The sequence below is a fragment of the Poecilia reticulata genome, chromosome 21, assembly GCF_904066995.2.
Source record: "Poecilia reticulata chromosome 21, P_reticulata-male-v2, whole genome shotgun sequence".
Lineage (NCBI taxonomy): Eukaryota > Metazoa > Chordata > Actinopteri > Cyprinodontiformes > Poeciliidae > Poecilia > Poecilia reticulata.
The window spans coordinates 13,247,416-13,269,349 of NC_088850.1; the positions used below are offsets into that span (position 1 = coordinate 13,247,416).

At 38.2% G+C, this 21,934-nt stretch overlaps 1 protein-coding gene and 1 long non-coding RNA gene across 2 annotated transcripts; one reads left to right on the top strand and one right to left on the bottom strand.

The window, feature by feature from the left end:
• Window positions 1–1,661: 1,661 nt before the first annotated feature.
• Window positions 1,662–21,227, bottom strand: fndc4a (fibronectin type III domain containing 4a). Its single transcript, XM_008397914.3, has 6 exons — window positions 20,389–21,227; window positions 13,542–13,657; window positions 11,976–12,180; window positions 5,350–5,439; window positions 2,971–3,104; window positions 1,662–2,630 (listed from the first exon to the last, which is right to left on the bottom strand). Exons 1-6 carry the CDS (start codon window positions 20,462–20,464, stop codon window positions 2,589–2,591), a joined length of 663 nt encoding a protein of 220 aa, XP_008396136.1. The 5' UTR covers window positions 20,465–21,227; the 3' UTR covers window positions 1,662–2,588.
• On the top strand, window positions 3,103–8,890 carry LOC103457622 (uncharacterized). Its single transcript, XR_532456.2, has 2 exons — window positions 3,103–5,465; window positions 7,974–8,890. It is a non-coding gene; the product is annotated as an uncharacterized LOC103457622 (long non-coding RNA).
• Window positions 21,228–21,934: the final 707 nt, after the last annotated feature.

The following is a 21,934-nucleotide window of genomic DNA, read 5'->3' on the forward strand; positions in this document are numbered from 1 at the left end:
CCTATTAAAAGAAAGTGAAGTGCATTTATATATAGAAACACTTCATACTTTAATCTCTGAATCACAATGTAATCGAGACTCATCTGAGCTATAAATCATCTGAACTAATGGAAGTTGGCCGCTCGCACTGCACTGCGACAGAGTTAGCTGGACACCTAGTAATTTATATTGTAATGTAATCTCTTTCTATTTTTAAGGTACTTCACTGTAATTACATTTCGGATCAGGAACGTTCCAGTTTAAAAGGCTGAATAAAATGCTTCGGTGAATTTGTCTTGTTTGGAGCTGCAGCAGACAGTCCTGGCTCCTGGAGGATAAATGTAACACCTGTTGGTGAGTTAATTAACTGGTGTTGGCTGGCAATGACTTGAGGGATTTATTTTATTTTTTTTACAGAAAAGTAAATAAGCAAAGATTGAATCATCTTTGCCTATGAGGAATTAGATGCATTAGTTGAATGATGCAGGCAGAATTTCCTCTCCTGCCTGTGTTGACTCTGACCATCGGATCACCGTCAATAGACTGAGGAATTGGGTGAAGGTATTGGAATCACTTTTGAAAAAGTTTATATATGTGCATGATTATTTTCTGCAAGCGATTCAAACTGACGGTCTTCTGCTCTTTTATGATTTACCTCACAGTTCTGTATTGGGGCCCTTGTGCTTTTTGTTGCAGATTTGGATCGTATTTAAATACATTTATCACTGCTACGCATATTACATTCAGTTTTACGTATTTTTACGCCATTACGTTCCTAAGCTCAATATCTTTCTTAACTGTCAAGACTTAAAAACTAGATGGCTAGAACATTTTCTGTAGCTCAAACAAGAAAAACAAAGAGGCTTTTTGGACCTTTAACTTCTTCTGCAAAATCTTCTTTTAGGAGCCTTGGAGAAATACCTTGGCTATGCAGTGATGTGCATAGTATCCATATCCAATCTCTGGTCAATAACTTGATACTTAAGAAAAATTGCAAAGTTGAGTTCAATTGTATCATGATCAGAATGACACCTAATAAGTTACTTGATTGGGTGGCAAAGGACTTATTGGTCCTGCCTTTAAATACACCAAACTCGCTAGAATTCAAATAGTCTTTTAAGAAAGACTTTGAAGTTGCTTCTATGTTTTGACTGCTTTGGTCTTTTGCTTAAAATATTGGCCTGTAGTGAACCGTCCCTAAGTGGTGTCGCTCAAGTTAAAGTATTTTTAGACATTTGCTAAAATCTGCAGTGCTATGAATGGAGTAGCATCTCCGTCTTTTGTCTGATTTTTGTGAATAACAACCAGTGCTGTCAAATCTTTTTTTTTTTTTTTTTAAGTATCATCATGAAACTCTGTTTTTGTCTCAAAATTATCCATTAAAACAATGAATGGTGGTGCAGGATAGGACGAAAATGTTGTATGTTAAGAAGTGTAGGACGTCTGATTTAAAGCAGTCTGGCATTTTGTCCTTCAATATAAGAACATTTACTCACAATTTTACTTGTAATTCAGATTTATTTTCCAACTAAGGACTGATCTATTAAAGAGCATATTCATATGAGTCTTCACAGGAACTTTCTTACTAAAATGCAATTCTCTTAAACCCTCGCTAGCAATTAACAACCTTGAATATATTTAATGTACAAGTATTTTTGCAAACAATTGAAGTACTTTGTAGCTTCCAGTTCAATTACCTTTATTATATCAGCTTTATTTTATTAATGAGACATTTCCAAACAAGTTTTATTATACATGTCAGAAAAAAAAAAAGTTCAGGAAATTACAATAAATATGCACTGCATGTTTAGATGTAGCAACCTTCTCTAAAAGCAGACTAACTAAATATGCAAGAAAGCTTCTTGGCACATGTAAATGCATTCATTACTCCATTTTGAGTTTCTAAGTTTGAATGGTTCTCTACACGCCCTGCATGCAACTTTATTTCTTATATGTGAAATATGAAAACACAGTGTTATCCAAAAATTGGCAGTTTAGTTGGGACCAAAAAAAAAGAAAAAATTTTATATTGACGTTATTTTCGGAGAGAAGTTTTTCACACAAACTTTCTTCGATCCTATTCAGATCCTACTCACAGTAATCACATAGCAGTATAATGTTCAGGCAGCATATGAACACTACTCGCACTTGTCTAGAAGAGGTGAACAGAGTATAATAACTGCACATGCCAATATCAAAAATACGCCGCGTGTTTAGCGTCACAAAGATACGCCTCCCAGAGATGATAAATTACTGTTTCATATTGCAGCTTTAAAGCAAGCACCCAGCAAAGACATCAGTGTTTTCTGCACCGTGAATTAACATTAAATCAAGTCCTACGAATCTGCGGGGGAATAGTTTTTCAGCAATTGCAAGGAGTTCCTGTGTCAGAACACAAGAGTATGTGTTTTCTCCCCTTTCTCCCCGAAACAAGCACTAATGCATATCAGTCTTCTGTTAACTCTTTCATCAATCAATGCTTTTTAAGTAACTCGCATCATTTCTGCTTTTCTCTGAATGTTTTTTTTTTCCCAACTTGGAGAGAAACAATAAAAACAAAAACCATTAGCAGTTGAAGACGCAATAGTTCAAGTTTGGACATCTTCTCATCAGACTTCAATGATGTTTATAGATGGCACAGAGGGATGAAACTGCAAAAGGCAAGAAAGAAAACATTGGTAGTGTAAATATGGGAATGTAAGTAGAATTTGCTGTTAAATTTCATGTATTGTAATGTGGTGTGTGACTGTCCTCCTTTGCAAACATGGCTAAAAGTACATTATTGCTTATTTGTACCAGGGCTCCCTGAACTCTAGATGTCTTCCCTCCTACATGAATCATGGAGGACGCCACAGTGACGGGTGGAAAAATCCACACAGTAACTTTTACATACGGCAAGTCCAACAGAGATACTGGAGGTAATGTTTTAAAGTCATAGTTTTAAATTCAATTTGCCAAAAACTCTAAGCTATAACACTTCTTCATGTTCACCTTGCTTCTTAGTAGTCCTCCGCTGTGGTGCTCCGGCGTGCTCCTCTCCGACAACGGCTTGACCTTTTCCTTATTGTTGCTGGAATCGTTGTCCTTTATGATGTCATACTGCCGGCAGAACAGGGCTATAACAGCTGCCAAGAGGACAGAGAAGGCCACACGTTGAAAAAATGCACTCACACAACAAACAGGAACTCAGTCACAAGGAAGCCACTGTCATTCACACTTCCTGCACCCCTGCGCACTAAAATGCCTTGTGGATAATGGAACTTGGCTCCCCGGGGAGTTTTGATAGCTGCGCTTTCATTTTTAAAGATGGAAAGATGATGCGGCTTGCTTTTTTTGTGTGTTTAGCAGCCTTTTCGATGCAGCTGTGCTTCCTGTCTGAACAGTATTGTGAATTCAGAGTTAACTTCCTGAAAACACTGAGGCAGGGAATTTCTACAAGGGTGCTGCCGCCACATTTTCAGAAATGAATAAGGAGATGTCTGGTAATGACATCTTCATGACACTCTTTCATTGGCCTGACATTAATATCAATGCCTTTTACAGTGGTGCAGCTGCTGACTAATTAGCAAAGAGACGTTGATGTTGTCGATAATGCTCACCGCATTGATGTACGTCATGGTTACATTACATAAGATTAATGTGTGAGCCCTGAATGTCCATCCATTTTCTTTACACCCTTGTCCCTTAGTGGGGTCGGGAGGTGCTGGTGCCTATCTCCAGCTAGCGTTCCGGGTGAGAGGCGGGGTCACCCTGGGCAGGTCGCCAGTCTGTCGCAGGGGAACACAGAGACAAACAGGACAAACAACCATGCACACACACACACACACACACACACACACACACACACACACACACACACACACACACACACACACACACACTCACACCTAGGGGCAATTTGGAGAAGCCAATTAACCTGACAGTCATGTTTTTGAACTGTGGGAGGAAACCGGAGTACCCGGAGAAATCCCAAGAAGCAGGGAGAACATGCAGAAAGACCGGTGACGGGAATCGAACCCAGAACTTTCTTGCTGCAAGGCAACAGCTCTACCAACTGCTCCCCTGTGCAGCCCTGAATGTGTCTTTTTTTTTTCTATTAACATGAACTGTGCTGAGGCAGAGATAGTCAGTTCAGTTCTGTGTTGAGGTTAAATGTTTATGGGGTGAATTTGAGCCATAAGCTACGAATGAAAGTTAGTTTGAAATTAAAAGAAGATTTTGGTCTTGGAATTTGAAAAAAAAAAAGTATAATTTAAGAAGTAATTCATTAAGAATATTGTTTAAGTGACCGTATGATGGGTAAACTCCTTCGTATCTATATATTTCTTGTTCTTGTTATACACCACTGTTCATACATAACAATGCAAAGTTCTGCAGAAAAAAATATTAATTTCACAAGTGCATTTTGCAGAAGTAACATGAACATTGAAGCAAGGTCATTAATTGTAAATGCTATGCAAGACTTGTCAAATGATAAAAAATAGTTATTTATTAAAACTCTCATATCAAAGATGAGAACAATTCTCATGCTTTATAATTAGCTTATTTTTAATTTTATTTTTTACAATTCAGACAAACTGTGCTAAAAGTACACAGTTTTATCAAATCAAACCAAATTCAACATTGTGGTGATTGTGAGGATCATCTTCAAATGTAAAACAGCCCCGTTTTCTCACTCTTTAAAGCCTCTGTGTCGGCTTGTTTTCTCTCATTAGGGTTTTCTAACATTTCACTCGAGCAGTCTGACAGATGTATAATGTGTTATTGTGCCTCAGCACGATCATTAATCGGCGCACTTCTAACCAGTCGTGGAAACCCTGAGATGGATGGAGACTCCGAAAGAGAAAGATGAGTCACTATTGTGAAGCGGTGTAAAGTAAAAAAATCTTTTATTTTCCTGGCTGTCTGTTTTCTGTTTTTGTTATTTTATGTTTAGATGGACTCTCTGGGGATCCCACTGATCTTTTTCCACTGGCTTCTTTATTAATTACTCTGTCAGAATGATGATGTAGCCATAAGACAGAAACCTTCATTATTTTTGATAATGGACATCCCACATACTGTCAATACATTTTGGGTAAGTTTGTTATCATAATTGTAATAATTCTGAAGTAGAAATTGTGTAAATTGTACTAATAGAAATAAACTGGTGCTTTTGATTTCATTAGATAATAACTTTACTGACGGGGTCCTTGAAAGATCACAATTCTGAAATAAATTATTTTCCAAATGACTCAATATGCATCTTTTTTTCTTTTACTTTCAACCAGTAAAATACAAACACAAGAAACTACTATACATGTTTTATTCCTACTTTTTTTTTTTTTTTCAAATCTAAAACTTACACTTGTCACATTTTCACAAACGTACCTGCCCACATGACCAAGACGACAACAATGATGATCATCTCCCCTGTTTGAAGATGCCGAGACTTGTCCAGGCCCTGCACTGTGGGATCATCTAGGATAAAGCACACAGTTCAGAAGGTAAATATGACACATTTATGAACCCACTGCAAGTTTTGAGTCCATGAATACCGATTCTGACAATTTGATCCTTGAGTGTTTAAGAATCCAGCCGAGTAAAATGAAATATCTTGACACAATTTTCGATTTACGCACACTGTGTCTGCGTTGATTGTGAAAAGCTTTTATCTTTTTCTGTGGCTCATCACTGTTATTAGCATTAGCTTTCAGTGAAAGAACAACAAACCAGTCTACAAAATTAATCCTACTCCAACTGTATCAACTAGACCTTGTCCTGTCTCCTAACGTGGCTGGATGGACGTGTTCCAGCGCACCACTCTTCCTAATTGGCTCCTTTAGTGAATCAACTTGTCAGGGAGCTGCCCCAAAAGTGACGGTCTGTCAGCTCTTTTCACATTATAGTAGCTTCAGTGAGTGCTCAGTTGTGACTCCAAATCTCTTTAGATATATTATGGGATGGCTTTGTAAGTGGACAGAGGAAGGGAGCCAGAGTTCACCAAAAAAAGGAGTACAAAGTATTATGATAGCTTGCAAACATATTGTCATGTGTAATCTAGATTAATCTAGATAAACAAGATGAATGCATATGTTGGAATGTCTTTTTAGTCTCCCTTATAATCTCTAAGAGCAGACTGACTAAATTACCCTGACAGCGGGAACCAATGAGGTAGGAGTGTTTTCAATGAAGCCATTTGACAACTTTGTCCTGCTGAAGGAAATTAAATCGAAGGTCTTTGCAAATAAGAAGCTTATAGTCAATTATCCAACAAGCTGTTCAACAAGTTTCAACATTTGGGAAGGGGATTAAAAAAGCTAAGTGAAGATTTATTAATGGTAAACTAAGAAGTGCAAGAATAAAAGAGTTGGCTTTCCTGCTTGTCTCTTAGTCTGTTCTTCATTTGTCAAAAAATGATCAAATGTTTGACCCTTTTTTTAATGTGTTTTTTTAATATGTATATATGTAATATTAATAGTATTTTTTGAATCTTTTTTACGGAACAATTTACAGGTTTTTTTTTCTCCCCATGTAGATGTTGTGCATTAAGCTCTGCATAGAAGTCAGAAGGAACATTACTTTAAAATGCCAGGTCAGGACTGAGGTCGCTGCTTGATGGCTTTCTCAGAGAGCTGTTATCCAGTTTATTACTCCCACATGTCCTCAAGCTACCTGAACCCACTCAGCAATTGGTTCTTTCTAATTAATTTCCATCTTTCCAGCATGGGAAGAAGTGTGTGCATTTTTACCAAAAGCCCACACTGAGACATTAGCAGCACGGCCTTTTAGTCTCTGGAGCCTCTAAAGCTCCGCTGGATCGGTTATTCCATCACATCCCCCGACGTCCTGACAGTCGCTCATGTTTTTCTATCGCTTATCTTGTGCTGGTTTTTAAAAGGGACTCTCCATTGATTACCGGAAGACTACAAAACTCTAAAGAGGTTCTGACTCACTTAAAAGAAATGGTTTAATTTTGCACACGTTTGCTCTTTTCCCTTCATTAGAGCAGTGATGTTGTTTTAGATTTGTTTCATACATCATAAAGATAGACGTGGATTTGAGAGGCAGCAGGTTTTATTCAACAGACACAGAAAGCACATTTCTGGATGACCTAAATAACATTGCAGTGCTGTTTGCACCACTCTCGTATTGTTGTGTGATTCTTTGCTAACGCAGAACAAGAGGACTTCTGAGCCTTTGATACACAGAACAGTCTGTGCTGAGATGATTACTTGAAATTCCTTCTGCTCGCCCGTAATCCCACAATGCCGATTGTAGCTCAGAACTGTGACGGGAAGATGTGCAGCAACCCACTACGGATTTAATACAGGAGTCACAACTATGTTTCTACTGATTATTTGGATTTCGGTGCTACATCAACACCGAAATCCAAAGTGCTGCGTAATTGTCAAAATAAAACGATGCAAAAAGTTTCCTCAACTTATTGCGTTGTAGAGCATCTTATCCTGCAATTATAGTTGCAAATGTTTGGGGGAAATTGCTCTGCCAGCTTTGAACATCTAGAGACAAAAGCTGTTGTCCTTTTGGTTTTTTGCAAGCTGGGGGAGAGCATAGGTTGAAATAGATTTTCAAGTGTTCAAGGTTGACTTAAGGTCTGCACAGTGATTCAAAGCATTTTTTTATCTCTGGATATTTGTACAAGATTGTTGTCCAACTGGATGAGTCTCTTCTCCAGTCAACCTCTAACAGGTTTTGCTTCAGCAAAGTTCCCCATGTTGCCTAGCCCTGATGAAGAATATCAATCTCTCCACACCACCATGTTTTATATTTATATTTGTTCAATGTCACTTTTTTGCTTTGTGGCATTTTGCAAATAGACCAAGAAGCTCAAATTTGGACTCATTTCATCTGAACCTTCTTCCACATGTTTGCTGTGTTGCCTGCATGGCTTGTGGCAAACTAAAAACCAGATTTGATTTCAACAAAGCCGTTTTGTGAAATGCCTCTAGTAAGGCCAAATTTGTGAAAACTAATAGATTTTCTGCCAACAGATCCCACCACCTGAGCGGATGACCTCTGCACTTCTTCCAGAGATACCGTAGGGCTCTTGGCTGCATCTTTCATGCTCCTCATTTCACCTGTTGGTTCAGGTTTACAGCCATGTCTTCATAGGTTTGTGTTTGTGCAATACTCTAAACAGTGCCTCATGTGATGCTGAGAGTTTTGGATGTTATTTTTGTAGCCTATCCCTGTTTTACACTTATCCACAGGCTCATCAGTATATAAAATATTGTATATGGTTGGAAAATTCCACATATATCTGACTAAGTGAAGCAAGTCTCTGTGTCAGTGCTTTTGATGAGTCTAAGTGAAACTGCTGCCTCGCAGGAGGCGGCTGAGCATCTCTTTGAAGTACTGCACAGTAATTATGCCTATGGGGACCACCTCCTTGGTTAGTCTGTGCTCAAAGAACCATGTCAAAAAAATTATCTTTTAATTTAAGCTGTAAAGTAGATTTTTCAGGAGTTAATAGGGCTATCTTTTGGGGGCGATTTTTATTACACCAATAAAACATTTTTACACCTGCTATCGATCCTCAGTTCATGCTAACAATGCTAATTTACCCATTTATAGAAATTCACCCAAACTGGCTCAAGGCTGATATTTTATTTCAAAGAAGGTGCAGAAATTTGATAACTCATATCAACACAGAAAACATACTATATATAATTTTTATTTATTTATTTATTTATTTATTTATTTATTTATTACACAGATTCTGTTAAGGTTTGTCTATGCTTAGTATTCATTCATGTTATTTTAAAGAACTTCATTAATTGCTGAGGATCATATTCCTAACTCTCGACTGTGTGTAGCAGAAATCGATATGGCTTTAGTAGGAAGCACTTAACCATAACAAAGGAGCTCTGATCTGCTCTCTCATGTCAGAGTGAGCTTGATCAAAAAGGCTTTTAAAATAATAACCAAAGGAAACGACTAAAAGACCCCCAACAAATAAAATTACTTGAAACTAATAATCTTCAAAGCATTAAAAAAAAGTCAAAAATCTCCTTATTTTATTTGGTACTAGTACAGAAGAACCATGATAACATGGCCTCTTGAGTCTTTATATTGAATGTGTCTCACACACCCATTATTACATAACCTCCTGGTCATAGCAGTGTGAAATGGACTTGTGCAAATGCACTGCGCAATGTCCCAACCACTCATTACTGAGAGGCCTCATCCAACGTTACATTTTTTATTTATTATATTTATTTAAAATTGTATCTTTGGAACTCTTTCTCCTGTGTAATTAAACAGAATATGTTTTAGCCAGAGTAACTAACATTCTCAATCTTCTGGCTTTTATAAAATATTTTGATTCTGAATAAGTAATCACTTTACATAATAGTTAGGGGCAGCATTCTATAAATGCTATTGGTGAACATGGGTCAATTTTTAGAACAAAGATTGATTTAGAGATATACTGTATTTACTCTTACTTATTTTCTTTCACCCACACACAAAAAAAAACAAATAACAGTGTCTTATGTAGGATTCAGAACCCTAACACTATATCTTTAGAAACTACTCAAGTATTTAAAACACAAAACTGTAATACGATTACGAGAGTTTATTCCAAAGTAAACGGCAAACAAAAACAGCATTAAACGTAATCAAAAAGCGTGATGGAAAAACATTGAGTTGCTAACTTCAGAAAAGCTGCATAATTAAAAACGATGTCACTGGACTTTAAACATGGGGTGTGAGGACGGAGTCAGCACTGCTGGCGTTGGATTTATGAAACGCAGACAGCGATTGCTTTAAGATGCCAAAACAAGCTCCTAAAAAATTTTATCTCATTTTACTGAACAGGCTGTTTTTCTGACCCAGTTGGAAGACCCGGAGAGGCTACAAACCTTGATTAATGCTTCACTATAAAGCTCTCTGCTTGATGGCTACACAGGTTTACGGCACTGGCAGTAAACCTGTGTATGCGCAGCAGTTTATTGAGATATGTTTATTGTAGTGTAATTGTATAAAATTATTGGAACTCAAATAAACGTGAACAAAAAAAGCAATGCAATGGATTTGTTGCATTGTAACTCGGTACATCACCGCCCTTGTTATCTTGATTTATAGTGCACAGGCTCTTCCGATTAGCTGCTTTTTGTTACTTTTTTTTTTCCCTCCGTGGACAGTCTTGCTTGCTTAACAAATTAAACCGATTCTGAGTCAGCTAAAGTGGAACATTTATGATTCCCTTGAATCAGCGTTTCCAGTTTTCACAACCTCCAACCTGTGTGTGTGATATCATTAGGAAAAATCAGCTGAGTGTGTCAGACCTGCTCACAAACAAGTGTCAAGTCGAGGCTTCATTATTTCGAGATTGAATACATTTGGCTCATCATATAGTCATGCCTGAGTTAATGCTCAGGGGTTTAAATAATCTTTTTTTTTTTTTTTTTTTTTTTTTTTACTCCAAGCTGAAAAAAAAGAAAGCTGCATAATATACTCTCCATTGGTCACGGTCTTCTTCTTTCCACCGTTTCGTGAGCTGAGCCCGTCTACTGAATTTAAAATGTTTTGGAGTCTGTAGAGAATCACCACGGTGTTATGTAACGTTGCATAAATTCAGAGCAGCTTGCCGTGCCTGAAGAGTCTGTCAATAATGTATCAGTGTCTGAGAGGAAAGCATTCTCCCTTCATCACCACCCCAGATCCCACTGTGAGGTTCTGACAGGAAGCCTTCATGTAGTTACACTCGACAACACTTGCCTTCACTTTGTCTCATTTTCAATGTCAGCTTGCTTTAAAAGGATTCAGCTGAGGAAAACAAAAAAAGAGACTTCAGCACAACAGTGGGAGATGTGTTGGCAATGGGCCGCGTCTGTCTGTGAGTTGGGATTCATGGTGAAATAGGCAGGAGGTGTCAGGCAGCAGCTCAGCTCACAATTTCTGGAATATCTGGTTTAGCTCTTTCTGTTTTTGATGCAAACATCAAAAAAGTTTAAGAATCTCACTCTAAGATAGAAAAGCAACAGCTCGCTTTTGCATCGCAAGAAAATGTTTGCCTTCGTCGAGCAGAAATGCACCTTGTGAAAGCTGAGTCGGCACTTTATGAGGATGCTTTTTTTTCTTTCATTTTTTTTTTAGCAGGAACATGGAAAGCTTGTCCTTTCCATGTTCAGCCAAATAGTGGGTTTGGCTGAACATGGAATAGAGGGCAGCCAAATAGTGCTGCTTCCCACTTTCTGGGTGGGAAGCACCCAGAAAGTCTCCATGAGGAGATCCGACACCTGAACCTCTGCTGAATCCTTATGATTCGGAGGAATTGGAGTGTCATGCTGCACCTGTGTTCTCAGCAGTCCTCACTCACACTCAATCTCTTGACGCTAAGCCCAGCTCCCATGCAGAGGAAACTCATTTCAGCTGCTTCTATAAAAGCCTGGAATGCATTGATGTGACAGACTGGTGCACTAAAAACACAAGTCTAAGAGTTTGACGCTCTAGAAGATCATTTGAATGAATCATTAACTATCTTCTCTGAAAACATAAATACCTGGTTGTCATAACAATGTCATGCGTGCTTTGGGTTCTCTGTTCAGGGACAGTGGATTATTAAGGATGAATAACAGCATGTCCATTGCGAGATGTCACTTTGTTTCAGAACAAAATTAATCAAACTTTCTTCCAACATCTTACACTCTTGTTATTAAGCTAGCATAGCTACAGGCTGTGCCAGTTCCTTCAAACATTTAAGAACTTCCTGTTTAATTTGATCAGAGGTTCTCCATTAACCAGTGTTGGCATATATCTAAGCATAAATTAACTATTCAGTCAGTTAGTTAGTTAAATATTTACAGCAGAATCAGAATCAGTTTTATTCATCACGTTTGCCCACTCAAAGCAGGAATTTGACTTTGGTTCCACTCTAAGCCCAGTGAACACTTTCTAAATACAAACACATAAAAAACTGACATAAAAATGAAGAGATCAACGTAGTGAGTTTATTGTCTACAGAACTACAGGATGCTTAAGCAGCATACCTTGGTTAGAGCTGTTAGAAGAGAACCGGTCAGTTTTCTTGAGCGTGCGAAAATGGACTTTCTTGCTGGCTTGGCTTTCCCCATAAAGCCCAATGGACTGGACTTGGATGATGTAGTCCGTCTCCTCCTCCAGGTCCCAAAGAACACAAGAACGACTGGTGGTGTTGACCTCTCGAATGAATCGCTGCATGTGTCCATCCTGTCTCTGAAAGTAAAAAAAAAAAAAAAAAAATGTAGAGGGCAGCCAAATAGATGAAGCTATTGTGCAATTCCAACGATGATCGATAATGAGGAAAATTAGGTGATGAGGGTGACCACACACAGCCCCGCAAAACGAGTCTCTCGGAGAGGCCATTGTCTTCTCTTGGAAGTGTCATCGCTTCGCTTCATTAAATTTGATGAGATAATGTTAGAATCAATAAAGTGTCACACTGCAAAGGCATGGGAACAATCACAGACCTTTCTCAGAGTGCACACCGATCTGCAACAAAACTGTCCAATTAAAAATAGTTTGGAGAACAACATGCAAACTATTTCACTGTGAGAGGCAAAAATTAGGAATAAGATTGCATGCATTTCATGAGAAAAAGCTTTTAAGAATATTAAACTTTTTCTGCTAGTCAAGCTTCTGTTCTTGCCTTTGGGCAGGATGTGTGGTGTTGAGAAAATGTGCACGTGTAAAAAAAAAAAAGAAGAATGCAATGCTTAAACTCTTACGTATGCTTAAGGCAATTATGAGAGGTGTTCAGACCCTGCTGCCAAAAAAATTATATAAAAAAAAAACCCCAGAGGAGAGAGGCTTTTCGGTCACTTCAATGGAAAGTTAACTCAAATTACTGCATTATGTTCTGAGTTGCATGGCACGTATTCACGGTTGCAGGAAGTCATGTTGGATTGCATCAGTCAGTGGCGAGAGTAATCAGTTTTCTTATTTTTAAGATTTTAAAATGCGTTCATCTTTTAAAAAATTAAGCTTGTCAGTTTTACAGATGTATGTGCATTCAAGGCATAAACGTATATATGAAATAACTCATCTGACTCGGAGGTATTCTTCTTAGATTAAAGATTTTCCATGCAGCATTACATTGATTCCAAATTGGTTTTTTTCATGCAGTCTATAAGCGTCTAGACTAAATATTGCTCTAACTGTAGCCATGTCAATAAATAATCAATTTCTTCATTTGACATTTACCAATATCATATATAATATTATATGTATTTAACTTTCCTAATGTGCTCTAAACAAGCTCTAATTTATACTGAAGAGAAATTGCACAAGGTTGGTGACTTCTGATGATAGTTGGTTGCACTGAAGTTTATTTGGGGGTATCAGAGGAGATGGGGCTGAATACAATAACGCTCCTTTCAGATATTTATTCATAAAAAATAATTTAAAAACCATTTTTATTTTATTTCACAATGATGTACAAATCTGTTTTTGGTCTATCACATAAAATCCCAATTAAATACAATGAAGTGACATGACAAAAAAGTGAAAAGGTTTAAGGGTTATCAATATATAGTTTTTAAGGAGAATCTGGTTAATAATTAAATTGGAGTCATCACCTGTTGAGATATGGAGAATCCTATGATTATATCCCCCTCTGGAACCTCCCAGGACACGGTTGCTGAGTCGGCTCGTAAGTGCATGACGGACACGTTGACCGGGGCAGGGGGCCGGTCTGCAGGAAAACAGGACAGGAAGAAAGAATCTTAATGGTAAACAGTTAGAAACAATGCAAAGACGTAGATCTATCACTTAAAATAATCTAGAAACATCAGTAGACATTACCTTAGCCATCAAATCTAAGAAGCTACACTGAATTGAGGAGGTACATCTATTTCTGAAAGTGTGTTTCAGGCACTTGGGGCATTCCAATCTGAGTGTGCTAAAATGTGTGAAAGAACTACAGAAGTCATTGATAAATTAAGCAAATATCTGTTTAGCCTTCAGTTTTAACCTGGCTCACAACTAACGGTTTACGTCAAGTCTGTATGCCTCATAGAGGATGATTTTTCCTTTCCCCTTTATCACTTTGTCGTCATCTGTCACAGTTTGGTTGGCAGCAAACATGCATGCTGCAAAGAGGGGAACAAAAGCCTGGGAAGAAAAGAGCCAAAGGTAAAAGGGGTGACAGTTTTAACAGAGGAGTCTGTGCAGCAACGTTGTCTCTGAGCGATCGCACAGGTCAGATGGACAGGAAAGATGGGATTGGCTGTAACCACCAGAGGTTTCCGTCAGGGCTTTTGTGTTCACTGTGTGTCTTATCAAGTTTGTGAGCTGTCAAATTAAGCTGGGGAATGCTATTTAGAGGCTTAGGCCTGTGGAAATGCTACAAATGGAAAGAAATGACAAGAAGCCAAATATGAATGACCATATTGAATCGAATGGTAGATGCATTTTAAATGTTGTCACTTTTTGTGAACAGAGAATATTTTGTCCAGGCAATTGTGTGAATAAAAGGTAAAAAAAAATAACTTGGCAATAAAACTATTCATCCTATTTCTCTTTTTGGTTGTTGTGCTTTTGTCGATTTTACCTTGGAAATAATCATGGTATTCAGGCCACAAGACGGAATCGATGCTAATTTGAATCTACTCAGGTCAGGTCAGGCCACAGTGTCTTCTACGGATCTAAATATATTTCCCTCACAGTGTAATACCAGGCTGTTAGTGCCAGGGATCCGGGGACAAAGACCGCACTTTTGCTAAATACAACATGTTGCCCACAGCTGTAGTAAACGTATGGGTAACTTAAAATAAAAGTTTGGAAATTAGTTGTATTTTTGAATTACCTGCAAGCAGCATTGCTACCCAAAAACGTAATGCCATCTATGAGGCACAGTGGTGTTAGAGTCATGGCCAAGGTTTAATATTTTTATTATAATCTACTCAAGGGCATTGGACACAAATGCAGAAATAATTATTATATATATATATATATATATTTATTTATTTATTTTTCACTGAATTGTAGTGGAATCTATGAACACATTTGTTTAGCAACTAAATCCAGACAGAAAACAGTTAATTTAGTGAATCTATGGCAGCAACAGCAATAAATGGTTAATAAAGAAATAAAAATCATCAGTATGTTATGCTATGCATCACAGATGTGTAATGTACAAAATATTCAATTGAGTGCAAAAGCTTTTGATCATGTAAAAGAAGGAGAACTGTCGGGATTTGAGTCTTTGAGGCGCCAGTTTACTTTTATGATCACATTTTCTTTTGCTTCTAATGAGGCAGACCTGCAAATATGGCGGCATATTTACATGCTAGAGTTCTGCTCATCAAGACAGACTGCGAAGAGAACTACAGGAACAATAACGAGTTCTGAATGTGAAGCAGTACGTCAACTTTCTTCCTCATAGGTGGTTACATTTTTCATGCGGTGTTCCAGCTAAACGCTATGAGCACCTTCCTTTCTTTGGTAATGCTGCTGTTTTTTTGTTGTTTTTTTTTCTTTTGTGAACAAACAAACACCATCACTCCCTAATTGCCATCAGTACTTGTCTTAAAGCGAGCCCTCAGCAGGAACAGGTGTAACATTTATTAAGAGGAAGATACGTTCATTTATCTTTTAGGTCGCTGTCCTTTAGATAATGAGAGTTGCAGTCAGCCAGACATGCGTGCAAACGCAGCTACTATCCGTGATGCATTGCCTGCTGGTCATTCGGTGGTGATGAAGGAAGTAATTGCTCAGTAAAATAAAGGTGAAGACTTAACGCCTTTCCTATAACCTCACCGTTTCTCATATTAGTTTGTTCCAGAGCAAATACGCAAGAATTCTTCTACAAATTTAAGGTTTGTTGGCACACTTGGATGCATTCATAGTATTTTTCAAAGCGTAAATTGTTTGTAAAGAGGTTTATAAAGCCAAAACATTTCATGAATTTTCGGTCTGCGTGTCAACAGTTTCCTCCACTTCACTCCATCCCATTTAATCTTGGAGCAGAGAAACTTGTCACGGTAGACACCTATGTTAGCGGGATCCTGATGTTTTTCTGGCACCGACTAAGCCCCTCAACGCACACCGCGTTATGTAAGATCTGAAATTAAAGAGCAATATGTCACAGAGGACACGGTCTGTGTCGGTGCGAAATAAATGGTACGACCCACCAGGGATGTGGGAGCGCTGCCAGGATGAATCACAGCGTATAGCGAAAGCCCAGTGCATTAACTAGAGTGCACATGGAGAAATTGTGAAAGTGCTGCTGGATCTTTGGACGGCCGCAGAGCCCCGTGGAAGGGAGCCCGGGAGGAATTTGTTGGAGTAAAATATAAAGCTGTGTCATCTTATATTTCTGACCTCTACGTTTGCTTGCAAAGCACAGTGGACTGTTAGTTTATCGACTGCATATACGTTCACATCGAGACTGACAGGATGTGTTTTTTATGGTCAGATAATGGAAGCTTTCATTTATAGCAAAGGGACAGCTTTGGCAGATTTTCGATGATGGACGACTGAGACAATGGGGTAAAAATATTAAAAACCCCGCAGATCATGTTGTATTTAATAAAAGTAAATTGATATTTTAAAATCTGTGGAAAATGTACAAGTCCAGTGGATAACTATTGGCACCCAAAACATTTCCAATAAAATGAACTAACACTAAAATAATAAAATAAAATTAATAGCACTTTTTGTAAAGAATTCTAGGAACTTTAAACTATTAATAATCCATGATTTCCTCTTCCACAGGGATATGAATATAAGGTGGTGTAAAATTCACATTTTAATTTACCACTCTTCACAACAGGAAAAACAAGAGTACATGTCTAAAATCGGCCTATGTGTATCGAGTTTTACAACAACCAAAATGTGTGTTTGTGTGCTACATCTGTTTTAAGTTGGAGGACTTTAATTTAGTCATGTAGCCAAACCAGATACACTGGATGGAGAAGTATTAAGAAATTTCAAATTAATACTAGTCATTAAAAGCATTAATAGCCTGAGTAAAGATGTATGCAAATATCAAATAGCATCTTCTCAATCTGAAATGTAATGAAGATTCCAACCTTTTAATATAAAAACCTTTAATAATTGTTGAAAACGTCACAAAATAGTTGCTTCTATCACAATCACTGGTACTCTACAAGAAAGGCTTTAAATTACTCCAAGCTCTACATAATCAATTATTTAAAAAAAAAAAAAAAAACTAGACTTGGGGCAATCAAGCCAGAATGCACACATGCATGGAGGGAGGGGAATTTTGGGGCCATTAAGTCTTCAAAACAAAAATGTAAGCATTTTAAATTCATCTTAGCCAGTGGTGCCAATCGTTGGCACCCCTGCAAACCAACACAATGACTTTAATAGGCAAAGAAAAGTGTTTAACTTTAAAACTTTTAACTGTAAGCGTCTGGAAAAAGCTTAAATCTAACATGTTTTTGAACAGGGTGAAACTGCTCCTGCTTCAAACTGAAAACCAAATCTGACATGAATTAATACTCTGCTCGTTATTCAGTGCCCATAAAGGGACCATCTGAAAAATGAGTTCAGTAACAACACAATAAAACTCTCACAGTTGCATAACTCATGTTGCAGAAGGACCTTATGTCAGTGCATAAAACAAATCTGATTCCAATTACTTCTGAGATGGTTTAAAGGGCTGTTTAAAAAGCAATCCTTTTCCAGTATTATAAGGTAGCTCGTGTGTTAACTGATTTCCCATATTCTGTGGTGGAAAGTCAAAATGTTCCACTCTCCTCTGCTGGAGGTTGCCTCGCAGCTGCTCGCAAGCCCTGCTGCTGCAAATCACCTGGCAGTCGGGCTCAGGTAATATCACGCTGGTTTAATCTCATCCGCAGCGATGCCTCCCCAAGTGTTACCTTTGAACGCTGCTTCTCTAAATCCTTTGCACTTCCAGACTTTGTATGCGAAACAAGGTGAACTAATGGGATCGTTTTGTAAATAGCTTTACTCTAGTCCAGGGAGAAGAAACCGAAGCAACATTAAGCAATAGGTGGTTATATTTTCTCTATATGGCATTACTAATTGCTAAGATTTTATTTATTTATTTTTTGCTGTGTTTATAATCCTGACAGGAATAGGTGTGCTTACTGTCATTTATGTTTGAGGAGCCAAACTTTCTCCTCTCCGATCCAGACGCTGTCAAAACAGCAGTACAACCAGCTGGATTTAAGTGCTTGTCTGTGTGCATTTTCTCCCCAATCCAACTCTTTCAGCTTCCTCAGCTGAAAGTCAACATCTCACTCAGCCTGGAACGGCAACGTGGAGCATGCAGCTTGCAGTAGCGTCGCAGATTTATGAGCAGGTTTCGTACAATCGGGGTTCTGTAACCTCATTGCGACCATCAGCCACAACATGTGTTTACAAGTGTTTAAAATGTATCTCGTGCGATGGGAAATAAAATGATGGCAATGTCAACAAACGCTGCCTTTCATTTGAATTGATTCGGCTCGCATCCAGTGCCGCTATATTTGTCAAGAACGTGTCGGCAGGTTTAGGAACAACAGATTGCCAATTTGATTTGAGCCTGGCTATCCGATAAATGCAATACATTTTAAATAACGTTTGTATCAGGCCTGAGGCTCTGCCTGGGACTCGTGTGCAACTGAAGAGTTTTGTTTGAATGCACATTGAAAATATTTATTGCTCGCTGGCATCTGTTGTAGAAAATGTGAATTCTAGATTTTGATTCATTATTTGCAATCGTTTTCAGTTTTGTATGTATGTGTAATCGACATGTAGTTTTACATAATGCAATTTTAAAGATCTTTAGCATGTCAGTGATTATGTGACGATGGCTGAAAAGCATGGTAAAAAATTTTGCAGTAATTATGTAATTTTTTAAAAAACTTTCCAGATAATTACATAAGCTCTCTAAAACCTCCCCGTCATTTTTTTTCTTTCTCTGTTGCTTTTAACTAAATATTTTTAATTAATCCAGATCTCATCATGCATAACATGTCACTATGAATCCATAAGTTTCTGGACATGTATGTAAAAATTCAATTGATTTGCTTTCAAAGCTTACCTTTGAACGCTAAGTGAATACGCTTCTGAATGTCATGTTTGCGATTTAAAGAGCTGCTTTCCCTGCTCTTGACAGCAGCGTAGGAAACTGATCAGAGATGTTTCTAACCTCATGTGTCAGAGCAGAATATTAGAAAAAATTTTGTTTTTTTTTAAAGGATGACAGCAAACACCCCCGCACAGAAACAGTGACGTGCCAAGGCTGATTCTTTCATAGGTTGCACACGGTTCCACCGAGAGGCAAAGAAGGATGACATAAAGGTAGACGGAGGTATACAAAGGCAAATATGCTGTTGTGGGCATGCAAACGTAGTCACAGGAAACAGCTCAAAAATACAATTCAGAGATAGCTGAGAAAAGGTGAAAATGTGCAGTTTGTCATTCTAAACTTTCCAAATGAACAACCAAATAGATAAGGTTTGGGATTTTTTTCCCCCTCTCCTGCTCTTGTTTGTGTGGCATTTCTAATCTTTCATGTAAACAGGCTTCTCAAAATTAGCTTTATGTGTGCATGTGTGTATTTTTAGTCCAATATGTTGCCTTTAATATTGTCCAAAGAAAAATGACTGAATAGTTTTTATGCAGTTGCTTAAATGTTTAATTTGATGCAACAGAAGGACAGACATTTGTGTTATTTTTATCATAACATTTATGCTATATACTTGAACAACTTAAAGGTGGGCATCATGCTTCATATATAAAATATACTAAGTTCAAACCTAAAAGAAACATTTTAGGTTTGTTCCGAAACAGCAGATGAGTATGTGGGAAACCACATCATTGTTGAACTTGGTGGAGAATTTGTGACGTGTTGAATCTGTTTGAAATATCAGGACAATTTAGATAATTATCTGGTTTTATCTGGTTTTTCAACTGGGAAGATGAGGGTCATGCTTGGGGCTTTCAGTAAAATAACTGTCTAGAACACATAAATTACTTGTAAGGCACAAAACAAATATTCTTTCATGGCCACCTCATTGTCCAGATGGAAATTGCGTAGAAAATTTATGGCGCTGAGTTGAAAAGATGAGAGCATATGGGAAGCCTTTGGACTGTGAGATTGTGCAAAGAGGTCAAACGCCCTTCTCTCTGTCAGCATGAGCAGAGTGAAATGGTAAAAGAGATCATTTAAGACAAAGCAGAAACCTCACTAATTGTGTCACAAGTGATTTTGTTCAAAGATATCTACTCATTTTAATGCAACATGAAATAAAGCTTGAATTCATGTTAGTTTTATTTAAAGTAACCAATACAAAGACAAGGATTTTTGCAGAATGTTTCCGATATTCAGGTGCCAATAAGGAGTACAAAACCTCATCTTTGACATATAAGTCATAACTTACAATTATGACGGGGTTGTATTTTTATATAATAAGGTGCACGCAAACGCAGAGGGTTTGTAATACTTACTAGCTCCTACCAAGAAGATGTCGCTGCCAAAAAGCAACAGGAGCACCGAGTTGACCAAAACAGTCAGACGACCCATGCCTCGGTAAGAGGTGGTTGCTCTTCTTAGATAACAAAAGAGGATGAAGCACCTATCTTTAAAGTGCAACAAAACATCAAGTGTTCATTTTGTTTTTAAACACGTAAAGGTGTTGAAATTCCTCAGGGGGTCTGAACGGTCCCCGGGTGAATCTGGCTGGAGCTGGTCAGTCGGTGGATAACCTGTGAAACAACGTAACGCACGATGCCTTCAGAAACATTTTTTTCCCCCCCTCCTCTCTCACTCAGCCTTTAACAGTCCAGCGGCTCCTTCTTCCATGATCTCAAACAGTGAACAACGTGGGAGGGTTCGTTCGTCTAAATCCGGCGGCAGAGACTGCGGAGCTCCATCATCCTTGAGGTCATCGATCATCGGTGCGCACAGGTGCGAGCAAAAAAAAAAACAAACAAAAAAAAAAAAAAAACAACAGATGGACAAGAGGAAAAATGGACCTGGCTCGCAGATTGAGAGGCGTGATCCAGAACCACGGACAGCGCCTATAAGTTTGCAGAACGTCCACCCTCCTTTCCTCTCACCGTCTCTGTCTCTTCGCGTCTGAACGTGTTCATTCACGGCATTGGTCCTTCTGCGGTACTTTTTCTGTTGAACCCTAACAAGCCCAGTAACGTCACAGGTACCCAACTCCAGCGCACACGCAGGACGCACCGATTTATCATCCACGTGTTACAAGCGGAGATTGTTCGCATCGATTCGCTTGCCGCTGCCACTGCGGCCGCGTTGCACATGTCCGGCTGCTTTTTTTTTTTTTTTTTTTTTTTTTTTACTATTGCGCAATGTGGGGAGACGACATTTAACAGCACTACGTACATTGACATGTTGCTAGACAACTAACGTAGAACAAATTCTCACTGAATTAAAACTGTATCCAGTTTAAACACAAGCAATGCACTTCTACATTTACTAAACCCAAGGGTTAAAAATAAAAATAACATTATTCTCCTTGTGCACAAGCAGCAGCAGGTCGATGCGCCTCTCACCCTTCGTGCACTGCGCAGGGCCCTAAGACACGCCATGTAATCAGGAAGATGAATCATACTGATAAGCTGAGTGCATTGCCTCGTGGGAGCATCGTTTGAAAGCAAATTGCTCGTCTAAAGAAATGGCTATCAAATCCCTGCGTGTTATATATATATATATATATATATATATATATATATATATATATATATATATATATGAGGTGTGCCGATCGATCGGTCACCAATCATAATCGGCCGATTTCCGTGAAAAAGTGCATGATTGGTGATCGGCGATCATTGGCTCTTGTTGCCGATACCGATCACCCGCATCTCTTAACTTTTTAACTTAAAAAGTTTTTGTCTAGGTGAATTTATGGTTTCTTTTTCCATATAATGTAGCCAGTAGTGATTATGATGAAAAAAAAAAAAGTAATTATGTGATCGGAATCGGCAGGAAAAATCCTGATTGGCACATCTCTAGTATTTAATA

Excerpts from the sequence above, each read along its gene's own strand:
- fndc4a (XM_008397914.3), bottom strand. The coding sequence starts at position 20,464 with ATGGGTCGTCTGACTGTTTTGGTCAACTCGGTGCTCCTGTTGCTTTTT. Across the intron at positions 3,105-5,349 it reads CGTCTTGGTCATGTGGGCAG|CTGTTATAGCCCTGTTCTGC; the intron begins GTACGTTTGTGA and ends TCCTCTTGGCAG. Across the intron at positions 2,631-2,970 it reads GAGGACTACTAAGAAGCAAG|TTTCATCCCTCTGTGCCATC; the intron begins GTGAACATGAAG and ends TGCCTTTTGCAG.